The sequence below is a fragment of the Triticum dicoccoides genome, chromosome 5A, assembly GCF_002162155.2.
Source record: "Triticum dicoccoides isolate Atlit2015 ecotype Zavitan chromosome 5A, WEW_v2.0, whole genome shotgun sequence".
Taxonomy (NCBI): Eukaryota; Viridiplantae; Streptophyta; class Magnoliopsida; order Poales; family Poaceae; genus Triticum; species Triticum dicoccoides.
In genome coordinates this window covers 405822412-405835471 of record NC_041388.1, presented here as the reverse complement: position 1 = coordinate 405835471, position 13060 = coordinate 405822412, and the positions used below count along the sequence as shown (strand labels likewise).

Genomic DNA, 13060 nt, shown 5'->3' with positions numbered 1-13060 from the left:
TGTTTGATATATATAGTAATTTCCATCTCCAAATTTAAGTATGTTGATATTGGGCTCCTTTCGAAGAGCTCACCATAGAGAAGTCAAATAAATAAAGAAATTTATTTTTTCACAAAAGCAATTAAAAGATATGGTGATATATTTATTTGTAGTGCAATTTTACTTTAAAGGTAGATAACATAGGCACATGCAGCTTCTGCTAGCTGTATTAGCGTCAAGCATGCATTTGATCCATCATTTCAACAGTGGGCCTAGGGAATCTAGCAAAGAGACGTGGGAAACGAGAAATGGGTGCGCTGATCTACATGATTCAGCGACGGCGAGGATTCGTGTTGCGCGCGCAATCTGTTAGGATTCGCCATATTCGCCCCAAGGAGGTCGAGATTGGCTAACCTTCATAAGTCAGAACTGAAGCCAGAGGACCAAGACACACAACCATGCTGCCCGCTTCAGAAGACAGCGTGACCGAGGCAAACCTGTAGAAGATAAAAACGGACCTAGAGAACCCGATTTCGGCCACACCATCTTTCACACGCCTTGGTTGACAAGAAGAAGCATTGCAAGATGAGGGCAAGGTGAGGAGACCCTCTTCCACGCCGACAACAATGCCATCGTCCCGTCACAACCGATTGAATACAATCCCCGCCTGTCGCCTAGGTCGCGGGTAGGAGGAAAGCACATTCTGTGAGGGAGACGTCCGTCAACCGCTGGTGGTTAGCAGAAGAAGTTGCACCTCAGTCTCATCGTTTGGATTGTTGCCTAGAAATGTCATCTCGGTATCGACGGCCAAGTTCGGTGTCGATCTCAAAGTTGTACGTAAACGCCAATAATGCTCGGCACTATCGAACGAAGAAATCTGGAATATAACATTGTTGAGCTCAGTCAAGCATCGATGCGAAGCATGTATCTCGTACTCCCTCCGTTCGGAATTACTTGTCTCGGAAATGGATGTATCTAGAACTACAATACATCTAGATACATCCATTTTCACGACAAGTAATTTCAAACGGAGGGAGTAGCTATTAGCTAGCTATAGCAAAGCTAACTTCGGAGAACTCTAAACCGCAAAGTTTCTGCTTGGAATATCCGAAATACCTACAACGTATCAGTATAAAAACACCAAGACGATCTACGTAGTTTCCTCGCAGGTTACGATGAGGATCAATACCATGCACTACACGGTAGTAGTACTGGTGATCCTACTGGGAGGAGGATCGCTGGCGAATGCGGCCAACCAGAAGGATGTGCTAAGGGCCTTCATCAAATCGAGGGCCCAGACGCGCGCGGACGGGCCTGGGGAGCCGGACCCGTGGGCCGACCCGATCAGCAGCTTCCGCCACCTGCCCGCCAAGTGCGACGCCCCGCCGGCGGGCACCAGGGAGGCCGACAGGATCGCGGCGCTACCCGGCCAGCCCCCGCGCGTCAACTTCGACCAGTACTCCGGCTACGTCACCGTGAGCGAGGAGTACGGCCGCGCGCTCTTCTACTACTTCGTCGAGGCCCCCTACGAGGCCGCCTCCAAGCCGCTCGTGCTCTGGCTCAACGGCGGGCCCGGCTGCTCGTCGCTCGGCTCCGGCGCCATGGCGGAGCTCGGCCCGTTCCGTGTGAACCCCGACGGGAAGACGCTGAGCAGAAACAGGCATGCCTGGAACAATTGTGGGTGCCTGATAGATCCTGTTACAACTTCATGCACGCTGTGATCTCTGATGGTTTGTGGTGTCGTGCAGTGGCAAATGTGATCTTCCTGGAGTCGCCGGCGGGCGTCGGGTTCTCCTACTCGAACGCATCGATACCGAGCGGCGACACGAGGACTGCAGTGGACGCCTACATGTTCCTGCTCCACTGGCTTGAGAGGTTCCCCGAATACAAGGGCCGCGACTTCTACATCTCCGGGGAGAGCTACGCCGGACACTACGTCCCCCAGCTCGCCGCCGTCATCCTCGCCCTCCGCGAACTCGGTGCCACGAACATGAACCTCAAGGGCATCTTCGTAAGTTGCCTGATCATGGCCGCCGTCGCTGCGAGCTTTGACCTGTATTGGTCGTATCTCTGACTAACAGAAATCCGGGTTCATCTCTGCAGGTCGGCAATCCGCTGCTCGATAAGTCCAATAACTCATATGGATCGTTAGAGTTCCTGTGGAGCCACGGGGTGATCTCCGACGAGGTGTGGGCCAACGTCAACGGGCCGTGCAACTCCGGGCAGGGCAGCGGGTGCGACGACTCGTTCGATGAGGGCGACATCGATACGTACAACATTTACGCCCCGGTCTGCATCCAGTCGCCAGACGGGAGTATCCACCCCAGCAGCTACGTACGTACTGCTGCACAAGATACATGCGCTCTTTTTTTTAGGGAAGGCCATTATAGGTAGCTTTATTAACTCAATAAAATGTTTACATCATCGGCTAGTTTACCGAGGAGGAAATTAGGGGATCACCATCCCAAATACTAGAAACTTTATTATGAAAACTAAATTGAGCTAGCTCGTGAGCAACACTATTAACCCCTCTAAAACAGTGCATACAATTGACCTTCCCTATATCCGTAGCCAAGTCCAAGATTTCTGCATATATTGCTGTTGCAGCATCCCACCAATGATCATGTCCAGTGCAAAAATTAATTACCTCCAAAGAATGTAATTCCGCTTCAATAGCAAAGATACATGCAGTCTTTCTATTTTATAAAAGAAAAGGAAAAATTATTCAGCATTAGCAAATCAGAGGTGGTGGTACTGACTAATTAGCCGCTGTAATTGATACAGTTGCCAGGCTATGATCCGTGCATCGATGCCTATATCGACGCCTACCTCAACAATCCTGAGGTGCAGAAGGCTATGCATGCTAGAACCAACACCGATTGGTCAGAGTGCTCGTAAGTAACGCACTTGCTAACGAACTCTCTCTTATATTCAGTAGAGGCTCCCTATACTTGATATTTACCCCACCTTCTTCCGTATATATTTTTTCTATAGATTTATAGTCAGTTTTCATAAATTTTGACTTGGAACAGAACTAATATGCATTACATTTTGACATAGAGAGTCATTGAACGGCTGGACCGATTCCCCAGTTTCCATGATGCCAACCATCGGTCGGCTTGTTGACAAGGGATTAAGAGTCTGGATCTACAGGTAACTTTATTACTCCTACTTCAAGCATTCACAGGTCCTTCAAAACACAAAATGGAGATCTTTTTTTTCTGCCATAGTTGCTATACTTTTTTTTCTTTTTTAGAAAAGGAGAAAGACCCCGGCCTCTGCATCATCATGATGCACACAGCCAAATAATATATACGTACTCTTGTCTCGTAACATGGTGGCTAATTCGATGACAGTGGTGACATGGATGATGCGTGCCCGATTACCGCGACGAGGTACGCTGTCAAGGATCTCAATCTGACCATCACAAAACCGTGGCGTCCATGGTACACCCCTGACAACGAGGTAACCATATATATGCAATAAACCCTACAGTACGTACTACTAATTTTTCGACTGGATTGTGTACTAAACTGAATTATGGCCAATTTTAGGTTGGAGGCTACGCTCAGCAATACGAAGGAGGGTTCACATTCGCGTCCGTGCGAGGAGCTGGCCATTTCGTCCCTAGCTTCCAGCCCAAGAGATCACTTGTTCTTTTATACTCCTTCATGAAAGGAGTTCTGCCACCTGGTGCTCTGCCACCTGGGGTCTCAGTATGGAGTGGGGTCTAAGTTTGCAAGAGGCTGGAAAAACCAATTTGTCCAGTCGGACACAAATAAATAAGTGTGATATCATATCAAGGTCCCTGGTTAGATCTTGGAGAAGTTCTTTTGTAAAATGATTCGTTGTCCACCTTGTGTATGTTGTCCCCACAAATGTAGGGTTATTTATATTAACTCAATAATATAATGTATTATGCTTTGCTTAGTGTTGTCGAATAAAGCTCTACATATAGTACAGAAGAAATCGGTTAAGAAGTTATAAGGCATCGGCATAAGGGTCGATGGAGGAGTACCTAGATTAGCGTTGATTACTAAATCAAAGGCTGAGAGTGTGATGGCCATTTATTTGTTGAACTTTTTAATAAAAGATGCATCCAATTATATATACAAGCTATGCACAAAATGAGTAAGGGTCGGAGATCTGCAAACAAACGTAAGAGAGCATACGATAACTGATCTTGTGGGGGTGTGGGCTGCAAGTTCGTTTGGCTGGTGAACTCGCAGGTCGACGCATTACTCTGTAGACAAATTATTGAGAAAAAAAACCAGTCTCATTAGATCTTTTGTTAAAAAAAATTCATTATGTACTAGGAACATAATCATACTACATAAAATGAAACTCAAAGGTGCACCTTCAGAAATGTCTCAACGCAGAATAATTTTTCTTTTGAATGAAGGACACTTTTATTGACTTATAATATAGCCTCAAGGCACATCCAGACCGAGTAGGTATGCTACATTGATGAAAAAAAAGAGACAATCACTAGTAGAAAAAGGGTTAAACGTGAAGCACATTAGTGCCGGTTTGAATTAGAGCCGGCACTAATGTGTACATTAGTGCCGGTTCGTGGCGGCGATCAATAGTACCGGTTCGTGGCGAATCTTTAGTACCGGTTCATGCCACGAACCGGTACTAAAGAGGCTGTGTCAGCCTGCGGTCAGGCTATGGCCCCACCATCACCATTTAGTGCCGGTTTGTACCACGAACCGGCACTAATGAGGTTATGGCAAGCTGTTTTTAGTCTCACCTCGTCAAGAGAGAGGCAGTATGAGCGGTTTATAAGCCGTGAGTGTACAGACAATGACGAAGAGTTGCAATGCTCACCTACATGTTGATTAGCTTCAAGCCTTGCGGAATAGCATAGATTGCACTGAGCTATGTGCAGTGCAGTCTACACTATTCCGAATGGCTTGAAGCAAATTAACCAGCATTGCACCTCTTTTTTATTTTTAATAACTTATTTAAACTCCGGACTTCTTTTGTGTTCAGTATGTAGCATTTAAAGCGACGTCATCAATTTCCAACATGTTCTGACATCATTTGTTGTTTTTCGGTCATTTACCTAATTGTTTAGAGAGCTAAATGACCGTGAAATTGAAAATCACTAAAAAATGAATTCTGAAAATGTTGAAACTTGGCATGGTATCATCATATCACCCGCATAGCATGCGCGAAAGAGTAAAGAGGGTCACGGCAAAAACTGGACGCACTTCGTGTACAAACTGGACAAACTCTTTCCGAGTATCAGGGTTTCGGAGTCCGGAGTGGGTACTAATGTGCAACTCTTTGCTTGGTTTTGTTAGGGTGGTCCCTAGTAAGTACCAAAACATTAGCATGAACCACCTCTACACAAGATTCCCTCATGTTCGTCGGTTATGGTACTTTCAGCCTATAAGTACTTAGACTCGGAGTGAGGAATCGATGCCGGTGAAGACCCTACACAAGGAGTGAGTGAATATTTGGCATGTACCACCCTAAGAGCACTTTTAACCACATGGTATGCTAACTCCTAGCTTTTCGTGCCATCCCGATGCTCCGGAGCCCCTCTATGGCGAAACCCTAGCCCCTCTACAACTTTCACCGAAGCCCAGAGTGGGTACTAATGTGCATCCCACCAATCAGGAAGAATCACACGGATCGTGTGTTTCTTTCTAGCTCTTGCGAGTCGTTGGATCAAGGGTGTGTTTCTTCCTAGCTCATGTACGTGAGTCGTTGGATCGAAACTACCACAATCACTTTGTGAGCCAGACGACCATATATATAGCCCACCTCTCGCCTTCCCTGCATAAGTCTTTCAGTTCATCGACTACATACATGTACCAGTTCATCGACTGCATACATCTACCAGTTCATCGACTGAATACAAATCATTCGGATTCGCCATCATACGTCCAACCATGCATTTGATATGCATATATATGCATCACGAGCCACGGTTGGGCTGTATGATGGCGATACCGATTGGTTTGTTCTAGATCCGACATAAAAGGTTTGATACAACTTCTTTTTTATGACATAAGAGCTATCTCTTCTCCTACCTATTTTAGTTACACAACTACCTATTTGTGCCAAATTTTCACTTTTGCTGTTGCTCTTGCATCATAAGCATCCATGTTAACTGGACTTACAAGTAATGCAATTTAACCAAACTATCTTGTGATCTTCGCCAAGAGAGAGGCAGTATGAGCGGTTTATAAGCCGTGAGTGCACAGACAATGACGAAGAGTTGCAATGCTCACCTACATGTTGATTAGCTTCAAGCCTTACGGAATAACATAGATTGCACTGAGCTATGTGCAGTGCAGTCTACACTATTCCGAATGGCTTGAAGCATGGTATCATCATATCACCCGCATAGCATGCGCGAAAGAGTAGAGAGGGTCACGGCAAAAACTGGACGCACTTCATCTGTTACATGGTCACTTCAATGTTTTTTAAACTTATTTGAACTCCGGACTTCTTTTGTATTCAGTATCCAGCATTTAAAGCGACGTCATCAATTTCCAACATGTTCTGACATCATTTGTTGTTTTTCAGTCATTTACCTAATTGTTTAGTATGCAACATCCAATTTCCAGAAGAAAATAAATAGAAGAAAATAAATAATGCAGAAAATAAAAAAACTATACAAAAAAATTACTCAAAAATAAATAGAAGAAAATAAATAATGCAGAAAAGAAAAAACTATATAAATAGAAGAGAGAGCCGCGGCTGGGTTTATAAACCAGTGCGGCTGCCCTTCGCCGGGCGAGGTGGGACTAAACTTTGGGGTGACAGCGCAAGGCCTTTAGTACCGGTTGGTGGCTCCAACCGGTACTAAAGGCCCCCCCTTTAGTACCGGTTGGTGGCTCTAACCGGTACTAAAAGCCTTCGTTTCCAGCCGCTTGGCCTGGCGAAAATAGGTCTTTAATACCGGTTGGAGCCACGAACCAGTACTAAAGGCCCATCCTATATATATAGCACTTACGAAAATTTCAGTTTCATCTTCCCACTTCGTCTCCAACCTCTCGCGAGACATCGCCGCGCACGCCGCTCGATCCCGTCGTCGCCGCCCGTCGTCGTCGTCGTCTCGCGCTGGCACCCCGAACGCCGCCGCCGTCCGTCGTCATCGCCGCGGCCGTACGTCTCTCTCGCACCCGCGCCGCGCGCACCGGCCCGTACGTACGCCGCCGCCGCCGCCCCGTACGCCAGTGTCCCCGCTCGTACGTACGGGGCGGCGGCGTACGGGGCGGCACTGCAGTATACACACACATACATACACACACATACACACACATACATACACACACACACACACACACATTTTTTTACATATATACACACACACACATACACACACACATTTTCTGTTTTCTGTTTTTTAGAAAAGTTAATTAGATGATCGAATATTAGATTAATGTCGAATGTTAGATGAATTAGATAGAAAAGTTAAATATATATTAATGTCAATTGTTAGAGATGAATATAGCTAGATATTAATTAGGTATATGAGATTTGAACTAGTTGAATAATTAATATAACTAGTTTATTTTTAGTGAGAAAATTGTCGAACTAATTTATTTAGGTATATGAGATTTGAACTAGTTGAATAATTAATATAACTAGTTTATTTTTAGTAAGAAAATTTAGGTATCTGAGATTTGATGATCTAATTAAAATATTATTTGTTAATGAGTTTTTCTGTTTATTTAATTTTTTATATATTTTTAGTTTATATAAATGTTACATTAATGTCGAATGTTAGATGAATTCGATAGAAAAGTTAAATATATAGTAATGTCAATTATTAGAGATGAATATAGTTAGATATATTAATGTCAAATGTTAGATGAATATATATTTGGCTAGATATAGGTGTTTAATGTTTCACCTATATGAACATAGGAAATGTCATCTGACGACGAAAAAGGTTTCATTATGTGCGAACACTGTGAAGACCAGCGCGGCCTGTGTGACCAAAATTTCCTTGTTGATGGTAGGCGCTTCAGCATCAAGCTGGATGAGACATTCGAAGTTGATACAGTAAGTCACTTTGTCAATTATTATTTAAATGCAAAACTTATGCTTCATTTGCTTCAACTTATAATTTTAAATTTTCACTATTCTACTAGCGCATCCCCTGCCATGCAAATTTTTTTGTCTTGGATAAGATAGGTTTTAGTGCTATAGATAATATGGAGGTAAAGAGAGTTTACTTGAAGACGGAGTATGGGTATACTTTCAACGTCAAATTATATAATGGAGACACATACACCCATTTTGAATGCAAAACTTGGCAAGCACTATGCAAGGCTTATGCATTTGAGCCTGATATGGTTATCACCTTTGATATTCGTCCGGAAGATGATATTGAAGGTAATATAGACATCTGGGTCGATGTGCAAACGCCTCCAGTTCTACCATTTGGTGAGTTTTTCTCAACAATGCATGCATATGTTTATGTCTTTCATACAGTTTATTCAAAAATAGTTGATAACTAATTTGTATTGTCAGTTTATTTCGGTTCAAGCAAACATGTCCGGCGCTTGGTAGACAGGACCTACTACTGCCCCGGGGCTCAACTAAACCGCGAGGAGATAAGTCATTATGTTTCATAGCTTGAGGATCTTAATACTGTCAAGACAATTTTTTTTCCTGAACTTAGAAATGTTAGTACTCAAAACGTCCGACCAATGGTGATCGTATTGAACTACGGTCACATCTATAATCGAAAGATGGTAAGATTTTAAATATTTGTCCTTAATTAGTGCATCTTTTGCATACATTATTTTTGAAGCTAAACTTTCATTGCTTAGTATATTAATTACTATACGAGGTTCTTCAACAGGGACTTCCGATGACAGTTGTGCCTCAGTGGATCGAGACAAAAGGTCGCATGTCAATGGTTAGCTTACGACCAAGATTTCCTACATTGCACATGAGTGCATTCAAGATTTCTGAAAGCGAAGAATACTTAATAGTGAAAGATTGGAGCAAAATTGTTAACGATCGCAGAGACGTACTAGGGGGCAGCAAGGAGAAGCGCAACCCAAGATTAGGAGACAGATTCATCTGCATGCTCCAGTATGATGAATCAGGAGAGCTATACATGTTCTATGTTATTCTACCTGAGAGGGAGCAGCAGGATCAGTAGCTACTAGTTCATGCTCTTAATTAGTACTTGTCTCATGTCCGTGTCCTGAACTTCGATGTTGGTGATGATTATGTTGAACTTGATGATATCTTTGCTTCTGTTACAAAGTGAATGTTTCCTTTTTAAGCTAGCCAGCGTTGATGATGATTAGATAGCTAGCGGTAATGACTATGATGATTAAATAGTGGTAATTAGACGACTATGATGATTTTTAGCTAGCTAGAGTTTATTTATTTATTAATATGCGATGATGATGATGATGATGATGACGACTACAACTCATTATAACGTAAAACAATCCTAAATTAAATTGATAACACAAATTTAATTGAAAAATACAAAATAAAACAAAACCCACAACCATTTAGTACCGGTTGGTGTTACCAACCGGTACTAAAGGGCTCCCGGCCCCCGGAGCTGGCTCGTGCCACGTGGATCCCCTTTAGCACCGGTTCATGCTGAACCGGTACTAAAAGGGGGGGGGGCTTTAGTGCCGAAACGTTAGTGCCGGTTCCTAAACCGGCACTAAAGGGCCTTACGAACCGGTGCTATTGCCCGGTTCTGCACTAGTGAATGACGATCCTACGCATGGCAGTTGTATACCCAACAATATGATACAAGCAAACACGATCCGTACATGGACACAAGCATGCGATCTGAAAACTATGCACACACTATGTGAGAAGCCTAGCTGTTGGGAACAGTGTATTGTCCGGGATGAAGATGTTGTTGCCAAAGATCTCATGTTAGAGACGTTGAGGTGATTTCATGCCTTTGACGCAAGTGTATGCAAGTGGTAAATCTGAGAATGTCCGCTGGTCCCTGGACAATACACCATGAGCTGTCACACACACGGCCAGGTTTGCAATCTGCGGCTGCAAGATCCATCCAGCAGCACTAGCACTGCTACAAAGAGAGTCTTAGCTTAGTGGTTAAGCTTGAGGTTGTACAGCCTAACCACCCGGGTTTAATTCTTAGAATTGACAGGTGATGCACGGTTTTTTTTCCCATTTACTGTTCAACCTTGGTGTGTAGTGGGACCACACATCAAGATAAAATGATGATACTCATAGGAAAAATCTCCGAGGACCATGCTTGACATGTGGTGGGAATTCAATTCAAGATAAAAATCATGGTATTCATATAAAAAAGGCTAGCTATGTGCAGCCCTGGTTGGTGTAGAGGCCGGGAGAAGTGAAATTCTCTCCAAATTTATATGCTGTCAAGTTTCATGTGCGATCAAAATTCGATGGCTTCAGAAGGAAGAGAAAAATAAGGATAATTTTAATGGTTGTTCGTCATTTATATTTAATGCTATAAATGAAAGTCTGGACATGAAGGAGATGGCTCTCACGGGTCGACAATATATGTGGGAAAACAATTCTAATCCAACATATGAGAAGTTGGATCGTGTTCTAGCTAGTGTGGAATGAGAATAGAAATTCCCTCTGCTAGTGTGGAATGAGAATAGAAATTCCCTCTAGTAACGGTGCCAGCATTACAAAGGGGGTTGTCTGATCATACTCATCTACTTTTTACTTTGGTGACGTGGCTCACCTGAGAGACAAAACTATCTTCTCTTTATAATTATCATGGAGTGAAAGAGTGGACTTTCTGAAGTTGGTGGCCATGGACTGGGGTAAAGAAAACCGAGGGAAGTCTAATGTGAAAAGATGGCAGTTTAAAGTATGACATTTGAGAAAAATCTTACTGGGTTGGGCTAAAAATGGTAGTCTAGACTCCCGCGACCGCGTCGCCCCCGCGGGCGACCAGCCGCGCCGTGACCATCTTCTCCAGCCCCCCCTCCTTCCCTCCCTGCCGCCGTCGTCGGCGCTCACCGCCGGGCCTGGCCCGGGCGACGCTGGCGGCGGCGGCCCCCTCGCAATTCCCCTCTCGGCTCTCCTCTGGCGCGGGACGGAGCGGGCTGGGGGTTGTCCCTAGGCGGCGGTGGTCCGGCGTGGCGGCGGGGTCCTGGCGCTGCGCGAGCGGATGGCTAGGCGGTGGCGTCGCCGTTGGCGGCGGGGTAGCACGGCGGCGCGATCTGGCGGCACCCGCTCGGCCCAGATCTGGGCCCTTCGGGCCCCATCTGGGCCCGGGCGGGCTGGCGGTGGGGTGCGGCTGCGGCGTGTCCTCCAGGAGGCGGGGGAGAGGCGAAGAACGGCAGGGTGCTGGCGGCGCCATCGCCGGCTTGCTGCGGCGTGGCGGCGGGGCTTAGCGGGCCCGTTTCGGGCCTGGCCGGGCCAGGGGTGGCCTGGCATGCCCTGCTGCCGCGTCCGGACGGCTACCGCGACTGTGCCGGAGGTTGTGGCCTCCCACACGACGGCAGTGGAGGTGGTTCCCTCCCATTCGGCTTAGGTGTTGCTTCTCCCTCCGCGGGGCGCTTCTCTCCGGTCCTCTTGGCCTCGTGTTGGTGTCCGCAGTGAGGCGGCGTGGGTGGTGACGCAACCGCGATGACGCATGGTGGTGGGCGGTGGTCTGGCTGGTCGGCTCCGGTCCGTTGGGCGGTGGGGATGAAGTGCGGGAGAAATCCTTGCCGGTTCTTCGGCTTCGATGCGGTGACACCTGCGGGTGCCACCATTCCTCCCTGGAGGGTGTCGGTGATATCCATCCCCTACCTCCCTCCGCGTGCTGGGAGAAACTCTAGTACATGTCCGGGCAGCAGCGTCATCGGCATCGCATTCCTTCTTGGAGGTGCTGCTTGGTACCGGCGGTTCGGAGCCTCGGGTTGTGGTGGTTTGTGTCTGGAGGGCGTAGCGGTGGCGGGTTATCCGCACTTTGTCGAGCTGCCGTTGTTGGCATTTGTTTCTTTTTCTTTTTTCTTTTGGGCTTGCTGTGTTGTTCGCCCCAGCGATCCTTGTATCGGTGTTGGTTGCTTTGGAATACAAAGCGGGGGAAACCCTTTTTCGGTAAAATGGTAGTCTGATTTGTAAAGTGGAAAAAAAACAAAGGCTCTTGCACCTTATCAATGAGTTTGATATTCAGGCCGAAATGAATCCTCTTGATATGGCTAATAGTGTGGCTAAGTGAGAGTCTTGAGGAGATTCTCAGAGAGGAAGATATTAAGTGGGCACAAACAGCTAAAGTACGAGATGTCGTACAAGGGAATAATAACACTTAGTACATGTTCAATCTAATTGCGCATGGAAAACATAGGAAAGATACAACTGCCGAACTTCAACGAGATGAAGGTACAATTGTAGGTCACAAAAACCTTAAATTGCACATCTATCTAAAATTTCTATAAAAAGCTCTTCTGCGCTCCGATAGATAATTTTGCATCTCTAGATGAGAGTACGGTGGGGGATATCCCACAATTATGTAAGGAGGAGAATGAGGTGCTCAATGCCCCCTCCATGGAGAAGGAGGTTTCTGAGGCCATTGCGCGGACAAAGAATAATAAGCCACCTAGTCCGGATGGATTCCCGACAGAGTTTTGTTGGGGATGTTAGGGACTATTAAGGGAGACTTGATGCACATGTTCCATGATCTTTTCAATGGATGATACATCTCCAAAGTATCTATAATTTTTGATTGTTCCATACTATTATATTATATGTTTTGTTGTTTAATGGACTTTAATATAGTCTTTTATATTATTTTTGGGACTAACCTATTAACCGAATGCCCAGTGCAAATTGCTATTTTTTGCCTATTTCAGTGTACGCAGAAAAGGAATATTAAACGGAACGAAACCTTCGCGGGGATCTTTCTTGGAACAAACGCAATTCAGGAGACTTGGAGTGGAAGTGAGAGACGCAACGAGGCAGCCACGAGGCAGGAGGGCACGTCCCCACCCTCGTGGGCCCCTCATAACTCCACCGACCTACTTCTTTCGCCTATATATACTCTTATACCCTGATGAAGGAAATATGCCCTAGAGGCAATAATAAAGTTGTTATTTATATTTCCTTATATCATGATAAATATTTATTATTCATGCTA

General features: G+C 45.4%; 1 protein-coding gene across 1 annotated transcript; it reads left to right on the top strand.

Annotated features, from left to right (window-relative positions):
- The first annotated feature begins 1346 nt into the window (after positions 1-1346).
- On the top strand, positions 1347-3713 carry LOC119299617 (serine carboxypeptidase 1-like). The gene is made up of 7 exons (XM_037576798.1): positions 1347-1656; positions 1728-1990; positions 2083-2313; positions 2764-2873; positions 3040-3132; positions 3336-3444; positions 3534-3713. Exons 1-7 carry the CDS (start codon positions 1581-1583, stop codon positions 3711-3713), a joined length of 1062 nt encoding a protein of 353 aa, XP_037432695.1. The 5' UTR covers positions 1347-1580.
- Positions 3714-13060: the final 9347 nt, after the last annotated feature.